Consider the following 19526-nt stretch of genomic DNA (forward strand, 5'->3'; position numbering starts at 1 on the left):
GAAAAAGAATATTAATATAATATTTTTAATATCGAAAACCCAATTCTTAGCTAATATAAATTTAATTTCAATACTCGATATATATATCGTCGTGTGTGTGTGTTTTTTTTTTATCTACAAAATGGAAGTCACTGGACTAAATAAAACGAGCTCGCTAAACATACAGTTTTTATAGCATAATACATATGTATCACGATATTCTAAAAGCAACGATTGTCCCAAATCTTCCTACATACACCTTTTAATTTAACTCTAGGAAACCAAAAAATAAATGTAATTAAACTTTTGCATGTTGAGAGAGAATGAAAAAAAAAAAGAAAAAAAGAAAAGAAGAGGAAATAGTTGAGAAATGTTTACAAGGTGTACAGAATTTTGGAGACAATCTGATTGGAACGAGAGAACGAGCAAAATGAGAATTCGGCTGAAAGCTATTGTTCGAAGTTAGCAGACCTTTCGCCGATTTAATAGGAACCATTAGGAAACTGCATCGAAACAATTCTACTCAGGCAGTTTGAGGATAGTTATTGTAAATAGGCAACAATCGATAGAATGCTTTTGAATAGAAAACAGTCTTGAACAGTCACAGTCACTGTTTATAAGAAACAAAAAAAAAATAAAAAAAGAAAATAAAAAAATTATCCATTATTATTATTATTATAATTATTATTATTACTATTATTATTAATATTATTATTATTATTATTATTATTATTATTATTATTATTATTATTATTATTATTATTATCGCTTTCTTTTTCTTTTGTTAATCGTGACAATCGCGATTATTCAAAAGCTACGTTTTCACGTGACAATAAAAGTTATGGCTTTTGTTATCGTAATATTGTATGATAACACGTGACATCAAATTTGATTTTGTAAATAGTAATGTCACCACATCGTGTCCAAAAAATTCGTTTCACCAAACTGAAAAATTGATAAATATTTTGAGTTGACAGAATACTTTTTTTTAAGTATACTATAACTGTAGATTCACATAATTTATAATGAAAAACAAAATATTATAAATAAACCAATTTTCATTCTTTCTTTTTCTATATTCGGTAAAGTGATTTTCTGGATATCCTGTGTATTATTCACGACAAAAAAAAGTCATAACGTCACGTGAAATCGAGCTTTTTTTTATTATTATTATCGGTAATACCGACAAGTTATTACGATATCGACAATATAAAAAAGAATACGTAGCAAATTACACCCTCTTTTAATTTTTTTTTTTCTTTTTGTTTTCATTTTTATAGGCAGCGCTTCATTTTCTATATATATATATTTATATATAAACGAATATTATATTATTTATAACGGAGAGATTTTTCCATATACTCTCTCTCTCTCTCTCTCTCTCTTTTTCTTTGAAATGCGAATTGCAAATAAACAAACACTGGCACACTTTTACAACTTCATCCTCTGTTTCATTAATTTATGTTTATTATTTTGTTCTTATTTTTCTTCTTACCTTTATTATTTTATCTTGTCTTTCCGTTAACTCTGCTGATACATATATTTCTTCTAGTCTTTTTAAAGGTAGATTTGGCCCCTTTTTACGAAAGAAGAAATTTTGTTTTACTTAGCTTGGCGCGTATAACACTGTTACCAAGATCTAAACGCTAATATTTATGTAAATAGATAGCAAGTAAATAGGATTGCGAAAATTCCTATATAAAAAAAAAAACAAACAAAAAATTATCACGTCTTCTTCTTGCACTCAAGTTCATATTATTTAATAGCTTTTACTAAACACTTTAAAATACGACCTTTTTTTTTTTAAATATCCATTCAATGGACACTTGATTGTTTTTTTTTTTTAAAACTTACTCCTAACTCGGAAGACAAATAGGGGACAAATAAAAATAAAAATAATAATAATAATAAAAAGAAAGAAAAAAAGTAAAAGAAATCTAAGGCAGCATTTCTTGTTAGCCGATTTAACGCATTTAAAAAAATGAAATATTCATCTGCTGGATAAGGATAAATGCTATAGTTATTGTAATAATGTTAACTTTTTGATAGGAATAATCATAAATTTTTGGGGTCACGTGTTCGAAAAAAGAAATTCACTTTCAGAGAGTAAAACCTCTAAATCTGAGGGTACCGTATGCAGATCCGAATTAGCAGGCTCCGGTAAATCCCCACTGTCGTTTCCAATTCCAGTAGGAGCGATCTGCCTGGCTCTACCAATTCTAACTCTGTCCCTTCTCTTAGTTTTAAGTAACACTCCAGTTCTCGGCAATTTCGTGGATCTCGTTAGATTATTGTGGGCCGAAGTTGGCGCAGGCGCTGGCACTTGAGCCACTTTATCGGCCTTACGTAGTTTCACGCTAAACTTGAAGGGTGGCTTATAGACGACTTGAAGTCTGGCACGTTCCTTCCTAGCTAAAGTACCTGGCGAACTTTTGACCTCTCTCGAGTCCAGTGGTCGCCTTGGTACACCGTTTTGCCTTGATTGAGCTAATCTCGTCGCACCACTTACGTTACCACCGGTCGTCAATCCAACCGGTGTCGATTTGCTTTTTGGTAAACCACTGGATGTTCTTGTGTTATCCGGTCTACACTGAGAGGAAGCTAACAACCACGATCGTACTTTATTCTTGGGATCGGCATTCGGTTCGGATTCTTTTTCCGCTTGTATCGCGGAATAATCAATAACTTCCTTCCTATGTTGTTTCTTACGTTTACGTTTGTCAACGTCCGAATTGTTGGCTCCGTTGTTATTCGAATTTTGTTTCTCTCTTGAATTAGAAGTTTTCTTACGTTTACTATCTTGCACCACCATTACGCCTGTTGCTATCGCTGTTGCTGCTGCTGTTGTTGCTGCCGTTGCCGCTGTTGCTGTTGCTGCAGTAACTGTAACAGCGGTTGTGTTTGCTGTTGTCGTTTCCGTTTGTCGTTTTCGAGTAACTTCCTCTGACGGCACGGTTGAAGATCTCCGAGCTTGAGCTGGCTTCTTTTTCTTTAGAACATCCTTTTTTTTTTTTTTTTTAACAAATACAAATTAAATTCATATTACAGAGATACAGATCTATAATAATTAACGACGTTAGATTATCTTGCGAGTATTGTACCTTGTTTGATTTATCGGCAGGAGCAACATGCGTGTCCTTATGCTTCCGGTGTCTTCTCTTCTCTCTCACTTTCCTGTTCAATGGAAGCTTTGCACGAACGGCTGCCGGATGAACTGTCACTCCCTCCGCACCTTCCGGAGGCAACCGTACCGTTTCCGTCGTCGAGCTGTGGATTATTGTCACCGATTTGAGCTTCTGATCCGGTCGCTTGCCTAGGAGCCTCATACTGGCGATCTGAATAAATTACCGATTTAATTAATAACTTCGAAAAATATTAACTTATATAATTAAATAATATTATTATCCGTTGAACAAGTCATATATCGTATTCTACAATTTCCTACCTATTTTCGTGTATTTTGTTAGTTTCAACTATACGATAAACACGCTACGTATACTTTTTTTTTATTAGCCCATACTCTCTATATCTACGATAAAATATTAAATATTATCGATAAATAAAAAACTATATAACAATATATATATATGATAATAAAGCCTGCGAAAAATACATTTTATATGCATCCTACTTTCGTGTGTATGTGTGTTCCTCCACTTACTCTTTTCGGACTGCGCCGTTGTCTTTATCCTGCATTTATTCTGGTAAAGTTCGTACGTGAAATGTAAATAATAAATTAAGTGCCATGCATGTCTATCCGCGTGGTTGGTGGTGCTCGTTATAGTTTGTTCGTTGTCGACTCAAATAATGCAAATAATTTTTAACGAGTTTTACCCCATCGTGCTTTTTTTTTTTTAAATAAAAGATTAATGCTTACCAATAATGATACAGCTCCTAAAATGATCAGAGCTGTTGCGTACCAATGATCGGCTACCCAACGACGAACAGTTGCAAGACTTTCGTCGGATAATAAAAGTTTTCTTAACGTTGCTAACGGACCACTCGGATCAACCTTGAAAACAGAAAAATTATTAGAACAATATTTATTTATTTGGATTTATTGAGGAGGGTAAAAAAAAAAAAAGATAACAGATATGACAAATATTTAATTTTGATCTCACTTCTCTACACTTTTGAAAGACGTCACAGTAACCGTTGTAATCATTACAGGGTGTTCCAGGCTTTGAGAACATATCCGGAATATCATACGGTGGTGAATTCCAATCAAATGATGACCTTAATAAAACATAACATTTTATATATATATAGAGAGAGAGAGAGAGAAAGATAGAAAGAAAGAAGATATTTAAAAGTACTCACAAACATGGTTGATTTTCACCCGGTAAACGACAACAGAGTTCGCAAGCTTTAGTTGTAGGATCATTAGGACCAGGAATACATTGACAAGATTCTAATCCATATGCAAGACAAATGCTTCCAGTACATTCCTAAAATATAATAGAAAATAAACGATTATAAATATATATATATATATATATATATATATGCGAGATGTCTGTTAAAAGTTTTAAAAAAGAAAATAATAACGAATCTATTACTCACGCCCATGAAGCAAACCAATTCCCGATTGCAAATAGTCTTATTGGGTTTATTGATTGAAGGAGGACAATAGGGTGATCTTCCGTCACAGAAGCTAGCATCACGACAACCGTTGTCATCCCTACACTTATCCCCAAACCTAAGATTGCATTCAGCAGTACAGCATGGACCCTAATAGAGAAACAAAAAGTAGAATCAATTTTTGAAAGTCTCAGTTCGTATTACTAACTCTGACTTTTCATTAGACACGAGAATATATCAAGAAGAGACACATACTTGACTAGGACTGCACACTGAACGTGGTGTAAGTGTACAGGGGGTCTCTTCTGTTGGGGGATAACGACGTTGGGGGAAACAACAAGTATCTCTGCAATCTTCTTCCCATCCGCAATCGCATTGCTCGCCATCCTCGACTACTCCGTTCCCGCACAATGATACTTGTGGTTCTATGGATGATAAAACGCAATAATAAACAAAATAATAACAAACGTGTATTATAGAAATATAATATAATAGATATAATCCTATTTTTAAAATATACAATTAGGGGATAGGGAGAGGTTTGGGGGGGGGGAAATGTATTTATAATATAATAATACATTACAATGATACTCTGTGATTTAAATTTGTCACCTGTGAAACAGCCTTTTGGTGAACGAGCTTTACTGTTGAGAACAGGATTTATGGCGTTCAAACTACACGGACTGAAGCGATTGTTGTTACGCTTATCGCCGCTGGTGGCACGGGCGAACATTATGAAATTTCCATCTTCGCCTCCTGGTGTGCATTGTTCCGGATCGTGCTGATGAAAGGAAGGGGAATGATACATTTTAAACAATATTACATTTCTTATTCTTGAATCATTATCTTCGTTCGTGAAAATACGTGTCGGGCGCGCATTTGTATATATACAAATGCAAATATATATTTGTTGTTTTCAAATATATAAGAGAAAAATAAACGTGGGTTGGGTCGGGAGGAATGGGGTGGGTGGGTGAAAAATATCAAAGACTTACCGGCGAACCGAAATTGTGACCGATCTCGTGAGCCAATGTGACGTGAGATACCGCGGGTGGAACGTGCTTTCCGTAGTTCAGCAGGGTCACTATTCCAGTATTCAAGGACTTCATGCTACCACGATAATGCTGCAACATTATTTGTATGCAGCCTACGTTATATACTATGCTGAACGCATGCCGTTAAAAACGATACGGAGGGAGCCGATATTGCTTATTTTTTTGACTGATTATATTTTTATATTATATTATGTTTTTTTTTTTTTTTTTTTTTTAATATAGAAACATATATATGTTTATGTATTTATAGATAATGTGTTCGAACAGAGTTTGTCGAGATATTGAAATATTTTTTTGTCGTGAAAAAATATGGAATAAATTATGTTAGTAACAATCGCAATATCGACCCTTATTCTGATGATAACGAACGAACGAAGTGTATCTACAATCATTTCTTATATAAATATTTATATGTGTATTCATGTAACACAAATTCCATTGGTATTTTAGCAAAAATTTGTATTACACACATAGCGCTAAAAAAAATATTATTATATATTATAAATAATATAATAATAATATATTATAAGATCAAACGGACTATTTTTTAATTAAACGATAATTACTGGCGGAATAATATTGTGATGTTATGGTAAAGTGTATTAAAAAGGAAAAAGTAATAAAAATATGTATAATAATATATACTAAAGATCCTAACACCATTGAAATAATGTACATGCGTGTCTTGTGAATCTTTCCAATATGATTTGTTAAATGTTTCTAAAATGTAAGACACAACATGCACGAAATCTAAAAAGTTATAATAATTACTCGTAACTGTTAAAATATATAAACTGTGTGAATCGATCTTATATATATGTATGTGTATCGAATCTAATCGAATATATATATAACTCAATAGATATTCTGTGTGGAATAATTTTTCAATTCCAATTTGTCACCCACCTTGACGTGAAATATGTTCAAAAAAAAAAAAAAGGAAAAAAAATAAGAGAAAATAAAAGAAAAAAAAAGAAGTGTCTTTGTTTCTTCCTTCCTTTTGTTTCAAACGACTTACCCCGTTCTTTTCGCAAACTCCACCAGCATTCTTCAAATCTCCAGTCCAAGCAAGACCTAACGTTCCCATTTCAAAATCCCGATACGTGAACATGTAAGCCAAACAAAACGCGTCGTAATCTTCCTCTGAAACGATCACACGAAAATATATTATTAATTCATATTTTTGTTTTTCTAGTTTTCTTTGTTTTCTCTATTTTTTATTTCTAATTTAATTAAATGTATATATATATATATATATTTTTCTTTTCAATAGACAAATTTGCTCTCATTAACGAAACAAATATCAAACGTTACAAATAATAATAATAATAATAAAAAGAAGAACTTGCTTACCGGAAAATAATTCTAGATACTTCTCGACACCGTAATTACCAGGAAATCGATAATTGTGATCTCTCAAAGCATCCTCGCTATGAACTTTCACACGTTTTATCATGAAACTGATGTTGTCCGGTCTACCATCCTGATTGAAATCTAAACGAGAGGTACAAACAAAAATATATCATTAATATATTCAAACAGGTACGCGTGTAATATGTTGGAAAATGCTTTTGATGAACCTTTGTTATTACTTTCGTTACATATTTTATGTATATATACTATATATATGTTATGTATGCACTCAGCTTGTATTTACGCGCTACAACTCATCCTATTGTAAATCAATCTGATGCGCACGCGTGAGTCGAACTGTTCTCTCGTGTAAATTCATAGTAGATCGATACTATGTGAAGTTTTCGACAGAAAACAATTTCAACGAGAACTTTACTCGATAATAGAGAAGGGTGAGGGATGAGGGGAAACGAGGGAGGGAGGGAAACTGACTACGATGGACCAGAGAGATATTTTATCGAATTCCTATAATTCGATCGAATATTGCACGTAAATGACGCGTTAGCGAGGATAGTAGTATGTAATGAAAATACTATATAAAATCAAGTCGAACGTATTAATTTTTGTTTTTTATTTTTTTTATTTTAACAAAAACAAAAATCGTGATAACAAATGATATCGCCGATAAAGTAAAAAATGAAATAATTAATGATCATTGACAAAATAATATATGAAGTAAAACAAACAGATTAATGTTTGTTATACGATGTTATTGTAAAATTACACATTAGAATTTCTATCTTTTATAATAGATAATCTGTGTAACGTGAACATTTCTACGTTTAATTATTTTACAAATAAAATTATATATACACGAATTTTTGTTTTGTAATAAATATGTTTGTTTTATGTTATGGTAGTTACATGAAGTATCGATTGTATATTTTGTGAATCACTAATGGTGTATACTTATAGAACGTGTTTGTAACTTTGTTATTTTGGTAAAAGAAAAATTTTAATAATCTTACGTATGTGTGTGTGTGTGTGCTATTTTATCAATGTCATTATTATTAAAAATGAATAAAATTGTAAAGATAATTTTAGGACATACTGTATATATACTTAACATGGTATGATTAGTGTTCGTTCATGTTTGAAATTAAAAGAAAATTTGGAAAAATAGAACATAGAACACGTAAATAATACACACATATATACGGAGAGAGATAGAGAGAGATAAAAAAAATCACACACAGAAAAAAGATAAATGTTCCTTGCAAAACTACTTTTCGCTCGACCTGTAAAACAACTTACCCGTGTGTTTGTATATTGAGTTGACCTTCTGTACATGCCTCGTCATCACTTCGATGCAAGCTTCCTCCGTGCCATATCTAGCAAAAAACTGATGATCTGCTTGCAAGTAAAGCATGCAAGTTGTTTTACGTGGATCTACTGTTGCACGTTTGTGTAAATGTCTGGCTATTCGATCTCCGCTGTTGGATCTGTTAATTAAACATATATATAATAAATATATACATATCTATCGATAATTATATGAACAATTGATATTTTATTATTTGAATATAATCAATTAATTATATAGGATTACACACATACAATTATTCTATTTCAAATTTTTTTGTTATACTATTTGTTTGGGGAAAATATTTCTTCGTATTTTTTTAAATAAATTACTTTTAAAATTATCACATAACTTTGTATCTGACAATACTCTTACGTTAATATATAATTATTAATATTATTTATATAATTTAATTGTATTATATATATAGATTTTTATTTTGTATTACAATTATATTTCTATTATAACATGATATAGTAAAATCAAAATTGAACAGAATTTAATTCATTGGTTTACTCTGTTATAATTACCAGCACATATATGAATGAATAAGAAAAAAAAGAGATATAAAAAGGGGATGGTAAGTTAAACGAGAAAAAGGAGAAAATAGAGAAAAATATAAAAGGAAAAAGATAAGAATAGTGAGAAAAAGAATTACCTAGTTATCATCTTTCCCCGATAAGAGTTTATTCTGATAATCCAGTTAAACGGGATAGCCACATTTCATGGTAAACGTGGTCTGTTTTAACCGTGATAATATGAAAGATAAAGGATTAAAACGAAAAGGAAATTCGTGTTTCGATGATAAAAGTGACACGATCGAAGATAACAACAAAATGTGGATTTTAAAATAATTTCAATTTGAATCGTAATTCCTTTCTCTCTCCTTCTGTCTCTCTGTTCTAGTCCTCTTTTTAGATTTATCTTTTTTTTTTTTATTCAATTCTTTTTTATTTCTTACCTGTCGTAATAACGAGCTTCGCTTTTCGTTTCTAAATTCAATATTCTCCCATTAGTTTCTTTAGAGTAGAGACCAATTTTATTATCCAACAAGGGCTCGTAAAATCCTTCTGAAGTATCATTGTTAGTCTTGGCTCTGTAAAAAAGAAAGATTTTTATTTTTTTTTTTTTCATTTTTATTTTGTTAACTTTCATCGTTATGCTTACAAAGGGAAAAGACAAATCGATGGTACACGAATTTTATTTAAATTCTATACAATTGTAGGATTTGATCAGGATCAATAAGAATGGGGGGAGAGAGGATTTATGATTATTCACACCGTGTTAGGCTTTTGTAAATTTTTACAAAATAATTCTAGTAAATAAAATAAGAATATAAATGAAAAATCGAAGGAAATGTTAACTTACGTATCTAAGAGAAATATTAAATAAATATTTAAATAAAATTAATTAATATTTGACAAAGTGACACAAATGTTTCATAATTATTTGAAATATTTAAAAGTAAAAAAAGAAAGGTAAAAAATAAATGATGACCTATCAAATGTGTCCTGAAGAGAGCCTTCGTGTAATTGATGACTCGCACATGGTAATGGATGCGGTGGTACGGTTACATCGGATGTACGATAAGCGATGCTATGATAAGTTGGAGACGTGTCTTCGTTCTCATCCAAATATCTCGCAGTTGGTTCGATATAAAACTCTTCGAATTTGGTTGCAATGGTACCGTCGAACAATCCATCGGTCGTCACCACACCCTGTACCACTGCGTTTTCATCTTCTGAAAAAAATAAAATAGAACAAAAAAAATAAGATAGTGGGTGATTGTTATAATATAAGGGATACGAAATATATTAAATCAATAATTTATCAAATTCGCATTACATTTTTCCCCGAGCTTTTCGTTATTTCAATCTCATGATTCATTTAATTTCTTTTTGGAATTTTACTTACTTTTTTTTCCTACACTTTTACTCTTTTCATTTCATTATCTTTTCTTTCTGTCGGATATTAAATTTTATTGCACACAGTGTGGATTACAATTTTTATAAATGATTGAATAAAAATTAATCAATATTTATTTCGTAATACTTTTGTAACTTTCAATTTTGTTATTTCTTCTGTAATTTATTCTTTCCTATTTGATTACATTTAATATATGATTGTTATACAAGATGTGTGTGTGTGTACCAACAATTACTGGATAAATTAAACAAAATAAATAACTCTAATTTTTAAGATCATAATTAGACTCGTGGTCTTATAATTTACAAAAGAAAATGTATCTTAAAATGTTTAATAATTGAATATTATAAATAATTATGTATATAATTATGTAATATAATTGATTATATTACATTATTACAGAATTATGTATAATATTATGTAATATAATTGAATGTTAAAAATTGAATATTAAAATCATGTCATGTGGTACTTTGTACCTATTATGTTATATATAACAATATCAAGATTTCAAGTTAAGAATTTGAAATGTTTTGAACCCTTGCGTGTCTCGTAAAATAATGACGAGCAAAAAAAAAGAAAAAAAAGGAAAAAGAAAAGAAAAGTACAAGAGAGGCCAATTTCCACTTCGCAACTCATACACTCGCGAGTTTCTAGCAGCAGCAGTGCAAAATAACTCCCCTAGCGCGTATAAAATATTTTAATCGGGGAATCCCTTATCCACGTTACGTACTACCCCCTCGTAATATCGTACTGGACTTTTCTTACGAGTTTACTTCGCGAATTTCGCGCCGTTAAAATTACGACGAAGATTATATTTGATTACGCGTTGTTTAAAATCAAAAATATATTGGACCAAATACGATAGCGAAGAATATGAAAGAAAACAAAAAAAAAAGCGAAATTAATCTTACGCGTAGGATCGTGAAAATTAATTTATATCTCTTTTTTTTTTTTTTTTTAAAAGATGTTTATGTAAAAAAAGAAATTAAAAATAAAAGAAAATTCTCTCGTAATTTTCGAGTACGTTGGAGAGAAAAAAAAATAAAACGATCCTTTGGGAAAAGTTCGTATCGTTAAAACAAAAACAAAAAAAGAAATTGTGAACTTTCTGTTATCTCTAATGAAATTAACGTTTCTTTTCTGGTTCAATAAAAAAAAAAAAAAAGGAAAGAAATTCGCGGAGTATGCATTTGATAATTTGAAAAGTTACAAGTAATACAAAGTGATAGGTCAAATGTCTCAAACGTTATTTTTAAATCAATAACCTTTTCTGTTTTTTCTTTTTTTTCACGAGATATCAAAATTTATTCGTATAAATTGTAAACGTCGAATCGATGAAAAATAAGATGCACGTAAATAATTTCTATCGAGGATAATTAATAAAGGAGTAATGAATTTTTTGTTTTTTTCTAATAAAAATGTTGCATAGAAATGTTGATATCATATAAAGACACTTTTTTTGATCAATCCTTATATAATAATTCCATGAAAAAAAAAATGTTGTTTACAATATAAAACCGTAAATTTGTCGTAGAAAATGTCTATCTCTCAAGAATAAAATTAATTTAATGAAAATACTTATAAAAGATACTTTTTTAGTTGTGATCCTGTTGAAAGTTATAAAATAAATGGTAATGATAAAATGATGCTAGTATAATAAAAGTTAATTGAGTTAAAAACCACCATAATACTACTTGTAGATCTTTCTTTTAAGTACACGAATATAATTTTGATTTATTTATCTATCTATCTATCTATCTATCTATCTATCTATCCATCTATCTATCTATCTATCTATTTATTTATGTTCTTACTTTATCTTTCTCGTTCGGATTTAAAATTAGGACGAATCTACGACTCTGTCTATTTCTCTATTTGCTTTTTTTTTTTTAGAACAAGAGATAACTTCGTTTTCTTCCGTGGTTTGGGTTCGAACTCTTTCCCGAAGCGACTTCGTTTCCTAAAACACGATAGAAAAATTTCCGTGACACTTTCTCATCCCCTTCTTCAGAATAAATCATAAAAATGTTTGAAGAGAGGAAATAAAAGAAAAAGAAGAAAAAGAAGAAGAAGAAGAAGAAATCTTTCATCGATGTTTTCTAACAATTTTCAAAGAATTTTTCAAACGACCGAGTTTACATATACGCGATCATTTCCATTTATATACAATATGTATATTTATGTAAATATACATATACATTTATATATATATATATGTGTGTGTGTGTGTGTGTGTGTGTGTGTGTGCATTTGAAATCCATCCCTATAATCACTTTAGAGTGTCTACTTTATTCTTCTTGATTTTAATCGACATTGACGATTAGAGAAGGGTGCTTTTAAACTCACTGAAAGTATATATATATACATGTAAACCGTATCTTGTTTCAAAGAACGGATTCGTTAAAAAAAAAAGAAGAGATAAAAGGGGTTATAGCTATTCAAGGGGAAAAAATAAACCCCGAACGTGAAGTTACTTTTAAACGTTCGTATCGATTTACTCGAAGAAAACAACTTTTTGTTATTAATATTCTCAACATTAACGTAATGCATTTATTTTACACAATCTCTCTCTCTCTCTCTCTCTTTCTCTCTCGACATTTCAGATTTATTATAATAACTATTTATATACCTATATGTATGCGATTCGTTACATATTATACATGTAATATTTTGTAAAGAAAAGTATTAGATTTTGTCCCTGTTAAAGAGTCACTTCAGATTTATAAATATTAAAGTTATATTATATAAATATTAAAAAAATATATTTTTAAATATTCAACGAGAGTCTCGTGTCTTTGAATTATTATTTATAAAATCGACCCGCTAACTATTCTCGTGCAACCTTATGGAAAAGAATATACATACATATATATATATATATGTTTTTTTTGTTTTCGATTGTCAGGAAAAGTTCGTGTCAATTTTTATAAATATTAAAATTATTATGGAAAAAATGTGAATATTATCAGAAAAAAAATAACAAAAAAACAAATTTATAAATATAAATGTGCACTGTCTTTGAAGTTTTCTTACACAAAATCAATATTAATTTATCCCAATATAATATATATATATATACATTTCTAATTTCGTATTTTATTTGTTGTATTATAAATATACAAAAGACGAGATCGATTATTTATATTATAAATATGTATCAGTCTTTATATGGTTACGGTTGATTAGACACATTTTTAAAATCAGTAAAACGTTAAGAATGTTCGTTGAATTTTACGAAAAGCCATCCATCCATCCATCCATCTTCACGTTTCAACAGGCGAGTGGAACAATTAAAACCGCCTAATGACTTTCCGATGAAACTTTCGCGAGAATTCAATCGCATTCTAGGGTCGTTCCACTTTCCATCTTACTCCTCTTTCTCTTTTCTTTTTTTCTCTCTCTCTCTCTCTCTCTCTCTCTCTCTTTCTCTAATTCCACCCTTATTCTTCTTATTCTTTTTTATTTTTCTTCTTCTTCTTTATCAAGAGACACACTTATAGAATCGGATAGAAAAATTTCTCATTATTCGAAAAAAAAAATAGAAAATGGAGAAGAAAGGGGGAATTACTAGAGATGATAAAAAAAAAAAGAAAAGAAAAGAAGAGTCAATTATAGAGCTGATTTTCAGATTAATAGAAAGAGTAAAGATCACCACCCACCCCTCCCCTCTACCGTATTCGTTAGACTCCTTTTTTTCCTGTCTCTTTTCTTAAAAAAATAGACATATATATATAGACAATGGGAAACAAAAGTATTCGTACAGTATGTGAAAAGAAAAAAAATTAATATTTTCTACATTATCAATCCTCATACTATATATATGTTTGTATGTTATGCATTAACATAACATTTAATAATAATTTAATTATTTATTAATTATCATTAAATAATATAAATATAAACAAAAGTTAATTTATAATATTTTGTAATTTACAATACATGAATATTAAATCGAATTGTAAAATTTCACTAGAAACATTAAATATATTCCTATACATCATTAATAAATAATATAAATATAATTGTTAATATTTCATAAAGATTGCTTATATTTGGCGAATATAATTGTACATTTATTTTTCACATACTTACTATTACGAATACTTTTATCTTCCCATTGCACACATATATATATATAAAAAACAAGAGAGAGAGAAAAATAGTAAAAAAGGAGAGAAAAAAAATATCCGACTAATTCGAACTAATTTTTGCGCTTGCGACTTTAAGCGCTAAGGGACTAATGTAAGAGAAAAAAAAAGAAAATAGAGAGGAAAGGGAATAGGATGGTGGGGAGGGGGTTAAGGATGATGGTGAGAGAGAAGGGCAGTCCCATCGAATGAGCTCAGAGCGTAATCGATGCATACTTCAACGAGGTCGTGGAAAGAGGTTGGATTTTCCCCGTATGGCTTGAATATCGAGCAAGAGTACTGGAAAATGAGAGAGAGAGAGAGAGAAAACGTTAGAAGCACAAAATGAGAAGATATCCTTGAAGATCCTCGAACGAGAGGGACGAACATCATCCTCCCAGTTTCGCTAATTAGTTTTTAATCCGAATAGCTGCTTTATATATAAAAGATTCGTTGTTTTTTTTTCAGTCCCTTCCTCTCAGCCCTTCAGCAACCTCTTGCTTTACATTCTACCCTTTCTTTTCATACTACTTTTTTTCCCCTCTTTTTATTATCATTAATTTCTACATCATCGTGGAGAAGAATATTTGTAGAAATGATTTTATTATATAGAAATTAATGTAAGTACATTGAACAACGATTTTAATTTCCATATAAAAAAAATGTGTTATAAGACGTATTTGTAAATTATTAATTGTGTTGCACACTAATTTGGCAAATCGATTAATTTTTTTTTTTTCTTTCAAAATAAATATGGCAAGGAAAAAATGATATGCGTAGTGTTTGTTATAGCTGAAGTAAGAGATCAATTAAATGTTTTTTTTTTGTTTTCTGTGATACGTAGAATGATACGTAAAAATGTTTCACTGTGAGACATACTTTGATTGATATAAAAAAAAAAATGTATTATAATTGTTATGGAAAGATATTGATTGATTTTTCGAATGATTGTGAACACCAAAAATGTAAAATAAAAAAATGATAGTGAGTCCTTATGGTTTTTCACAATGATCAAATTCTTTCGAAACCAATCGAAGTATATTTTGTAAATTTTTGCATATCATTAAAAACAAAATAAAAATATATTTAAGTGGCCCTTTTTTCGTTGACACCATGTATATTGTCATATTATTTATTATCGAACTATTATAAAAATGTATTTTCATTTATATAATATTACTCGTTAAATTTAATTATTAAAAGAATTTTTTTTTTGTAATATCTAGACAAATTAATTACTTTAATGATACAATTAAATAACGTTGCTAAAATTGATTTCAATTAATCGTTTGTAATTTCTAATTAGAATTTAATTTACGTGATATTTTCTATATTATAATTCGAACACATTAATAATAATTAACCTATCTCTAAATATGAAAATACAATTAAATTAAACGAAACGATACAAAAGTTTGAAATAATTTATAATGCTATAAAATGCGGTGAAAAACGAGTAAAGTACTTCCACAAAACAAAACAATACAAAAAACAAAAAACAAAAAGAAGAAAGGGTTAGATGAAAATAAAAAGATAGATGAACAAATTTAATTTTCGTCGAAAAGTTCGAAGGTTAGGAAGAACGAAGAGACGATAGGAAAAATCATGCTAAGTAAACGTTTGCGTTAGTTCTTGAAAACTTTACTACGCGAGAACATAGTTTTATTCGTGAAAAATGATTGCTTTGCATTCGGTATCAACGAATATATCGAATATTTGGACGGAATTTGTTGTTGTTGTTGATTGTTAATCAACAACAACCAACAAAAAAAGCTCCCCTATTTTCTTTGTTTTTTTTTTTATTTTTTATTTCGAAAGTACTACTTTGCAAACCACCAATACACGAAAATATTGTTAGCCAATGACTACAGTGTGGGGGGTGAGGTGGGGTGGGGTGGGGTGGTTAGGGGTTAGTAAAAGAACGTGTACAACCATTTGTTCGACGAAACAAATTAGATTTCTTCGTTAACGAGCGAGAAATCTTTTCTTCCTTTTTCTTTCTTTCATTCTTTCTTTCTTTCTTTCTTTTACTGCTGGCTTTTTTACCCTTTATTTTTATTTCTGTGTGTGTGTTTTTTTTTTTTCGTTCTTTTCATTCCACTCCTCCTTTTTCTTTTTTTTTTATTCCAGACTAGTACTACTACTAGTACTATTACTACTACAACGAGTGAAACGATAGTCTAACAGCTAGGTAAAGGCCGCTTTGCGAACACGAAAGAAAAGCTCGCTTCATTACGGCGAACGTGAATGAAAAAAAAAAAATAGTAAAGGGAAATAGTAAAGAGAAAAAGAGATATAAAAGAGGGGGTACAAGAGAAATAGAAAGAAAGAGAGAGAGAGAGAAAAAAAAAGTGGAATACAACGAAACGAACTACTCATGAGCGTTATCGATTTAATCAATTATTTTTAAATACTAATACACGGATAAACGATTGATAGACAGTATGTGTAGTAGACGTGTGAATATATACGTCATTTAATATTTTACTTTTATACAAATATATATATGGAATTATTTTTATTATTAGTCCAACAATTTTGCGAGATATAAATTATATACTTCAAAGAGTAAATTATAATTAAATAAATTAATATTTTCATGGAAAAAAAACAATAGAAAATAATATATATATATATATTANTTCAAAGAGTAAATTATAATTAAATAAATTAATATTTTCATGGAAAAAAAACAATAGAAAATAATATATATATATATATTAAAATTATTAGTTATATATAATGTATATAATAAAATTTTACTTATGTATTTTTTCTGTTCTTCCAAAAACGTGTGTGTGTGTATGTGAGTGTTTAATTATTTCTCCTTATGACCTAAATGTTTCATCTATTAAATATACTTTAAACGATAACGTATTTTTATTTATTCTTTTTTTAATTAGATGAACTCGATGATAATACGTAATTGAAATATTTCGTCGAGTATTTGTTCGATAAAAAAAAAAACAAATCTTAAATACGATTAATAAGCCGATATATGATAAAGTATGCCAATAACGTCAATTAGGCAAGTTTAATGAATAATCGGATTAGCAAAAATACGTATTGTATCGTGCCGTTGTAATCGTCAATGAGAAAGAGACAGAAAAGTGGGAATTAACTGAAGAGGGAATTCGAACAATTCGAAAAGTCGAATCAATTTAATAACTAGCATATCATACGTTTAATTGTTACTCAAAGCTCCATGATTTCTCTTTCCTTTATTCTATCTCTCTTTCTCTCGAAATCAATATTCATGTTAATCGGTTGTCCGAACGATGATTTTCCGAATTTTGTCAGTATAATTAACGTTTATTCATTTTCGTTAATATAATTCTAATTAAAGTCCGTGGTTGTATTACCTAATAATCTCTTTTGTACATTCAAGCAATGTAACGTTTCGTTAGAAATATTATTTCATAAATTGTATCTAGAGTAACATTCTATTCTAACATATCATTTTCACAAATCTAACACATTTGTCTTTCTTATATATATATATAATATAAATTACTAATGTAAAAGAGAAAATGAAAGATATTATTATCAAAAACGCATACGAAACGAATAAAATAAAATTATATTTCAGAGAAAATAATAATATACTTTATATTTTATAAAAATGAAAGAAAAAGTAATGAATATACTTTTAAAAGTTTTTTTTTCTTTTTTTTTAAAATACACATGTAAAGGAAAAAATAATAATATGCGTAACTATTAACGAAAATCTGAAAAATTATATAAATCAAATAAAAGATTGTTCGTGTATCATAATTTAATTGAAAAAGAAGAAGAATAGAAAAAAAATTACATCGATACAGGATTGTATCGTTATCGATCGCGGTTCGGTTGGAAACCACATAACAAAGTTTGCTATCGTCGTTCACGTTGGTTAAAACGAATGAGACCACTAGCCCCCTGCCGATTTTCAGGAATGACGTTCGCCATTTGCTTTGGGAAAAAGAGTAAAGTAGAAATAAAGAAAGAGAGATAGAGATAGAGAGATAGAGAGAGAGGAACAATTTTCCTTGAGTTCGGTACATTTTCCAAGCTTACGGTTTTACGATGAACTCATCTAACATACGAAATTATACTGCTTCGTCCCCCCATTGTCCGAGAAACCAACTCCTTTCTCTCTACATCATTGAGTTCTTACGTTCGTAGAATCGTACATATATATACATGCACACGTATACATAGATATACACGTGTGTGAACACATAAAATCGAAGAATACTAGGATCTGCTTTTTCTTGGTCATACTATTCGTTCGTATTGAATCTTTACTCAAAAAATAAAACGATATAATGTTAAATATTGTACATAAAATTGAAATGAAAATGGTATATAAAAAATATAAAGAAGATGGGTAAAATGAAAAAAACAATGTAATTTCAATGATTATTCGATGAGTAATAATGATTAAGTTAATAATTAACAAATAAATGAGAAAAATAATTCGGGAAAGAAAAATTGATGAAATGATAAAAGAAAGAGAAGAAAATTAAATATGAAATTTGTTAAATAATTGAACGTAAAATGATTTAGTTAATAATTAAACGCTATGTCGGGGATATAGTAAAGTTTAAAAGATATTTGATCAAAATTCAAATTCGTCAGATTATTCGACGTAAAATGATTAAATAAATTATTAATCGAGAGAAGAATTAATATATTATATATATTCACAAAAACAAATCTGTAGAAAATAAAGAAATAGAGAGATGAATATGTGAAGAAAAAAGATAAAAGAACAATTAGAATTAATATTCGTAGAATATTATTCTATGAAAAATATAATCCAATGTTAATAATTAAATACGAAAAAGATGATAAGAATGAACATTGAATTTGAACAAAGATACGAACTTGAAATAATATAACACGAATAATGGAAAAAAATTGTAATCATGATATATGAATAAAGATTAGAATTACAAAATTTGTATAAAAATATTAAACGCGATTAAGTTAATAATTAAATAAGAGAGAAATGTGTGCGATAAAAGTGAACATTGAATAAAAAAAAAAAAACGCGTTACGAAAGACCTATAGTAATATAACAGGAAATGATGAAGCAAAAATATTGGAAGGGATAGAAAAATTAGGATTAATGTAGTGTATCGAAGTAATAAAAAA

At 29.1% G+C, this 19526-nt stretch overlaps 1 protein-coding gene across 7 annotated transcripts in view; it reads right to left on the bottom strand.

Moving 5' to 3' along the window:
- Window positions 1-1737: 1737 nt before the first annotated feature.
- The window catches only part of LOC106784802 (disintegrin and metalloproteinase domain-containing protein 10-like), a 43118-nt gene continuing 25329 nt past the window's right edge, over window positions 1738-19526 (bottom strand). For 4 of the 7 annotated variants that reach the window (XM_014744716.1, XM_014744717.1, XM_014744715.1 and 1 more), the window contains exons 7-20: window positions 9829-10072; window positions 9293-9427; window positions 8283-8470; window positions 6969-7109; window positions 6634-6758; window positions 5556-5684; window positions 5173-5341; window positions 4816-4985; window positions 4543-4710; window positions 4300-4427; window positions 4101-4215; window positions 3857-3991; window positions 3081-3314; window positions 1738-2980 (exon numbers count right to left, since the gene is read on the bottom strand). In XM_014744716.1, the coding sequence (XP_014600202.1) occupies window positions 2051-2980; window positions 3081-3314; window positions 3857-3991; window positions 4101-4215; window positions 4300-4427; window positions 4543-4710; window positions 4816-4985; window positions 5173-5341; window positions 5556-5684; window positions 6634-6758; window positions 6969-7109; window positions 8283-8470; window positions 9293-9427; window positions 9829-10072 (3011 nt within the window). In that variant the 3' untranslated portion in view covers window positions 1738-2050. Of the gene's footprint in view, window positions 2981-3080; window positions 3315-3640; window positions 3681-3856; window positions 3992-4100; window positions 4216-4299; window positions 4428-4542; window positions 4711-4815; window positions 4986-5172; window positions 5342-5555; window positions 5685-6633; window positions 6759-6968; window positions 7110-8282; window positions 8471-9292; window positions 9428-9828; window positions 10073-19526 lie in introns of all 7 variants that reach the window. The other 3 variants (XM_014744720.1, XM_014744718.1, XM_014744719.1) reach the window with 3 other exon arrangements.

This window comes from Polistes canadensis, unplaced genomic scaffold (assembly GCF_001313835.1).
Source record: "Polistes canadensis isolate GaletaPanama2010 unplaced genomic scaffold, ASM131383v1 scaffold_40, whole genome shotgun sequence".
Lineage (NCBI taxonomy): Eukaryota > Metazoa > Arthropoda > Insecta > Hymenoptera > Vespidae > Polistes > Polistes canadensis.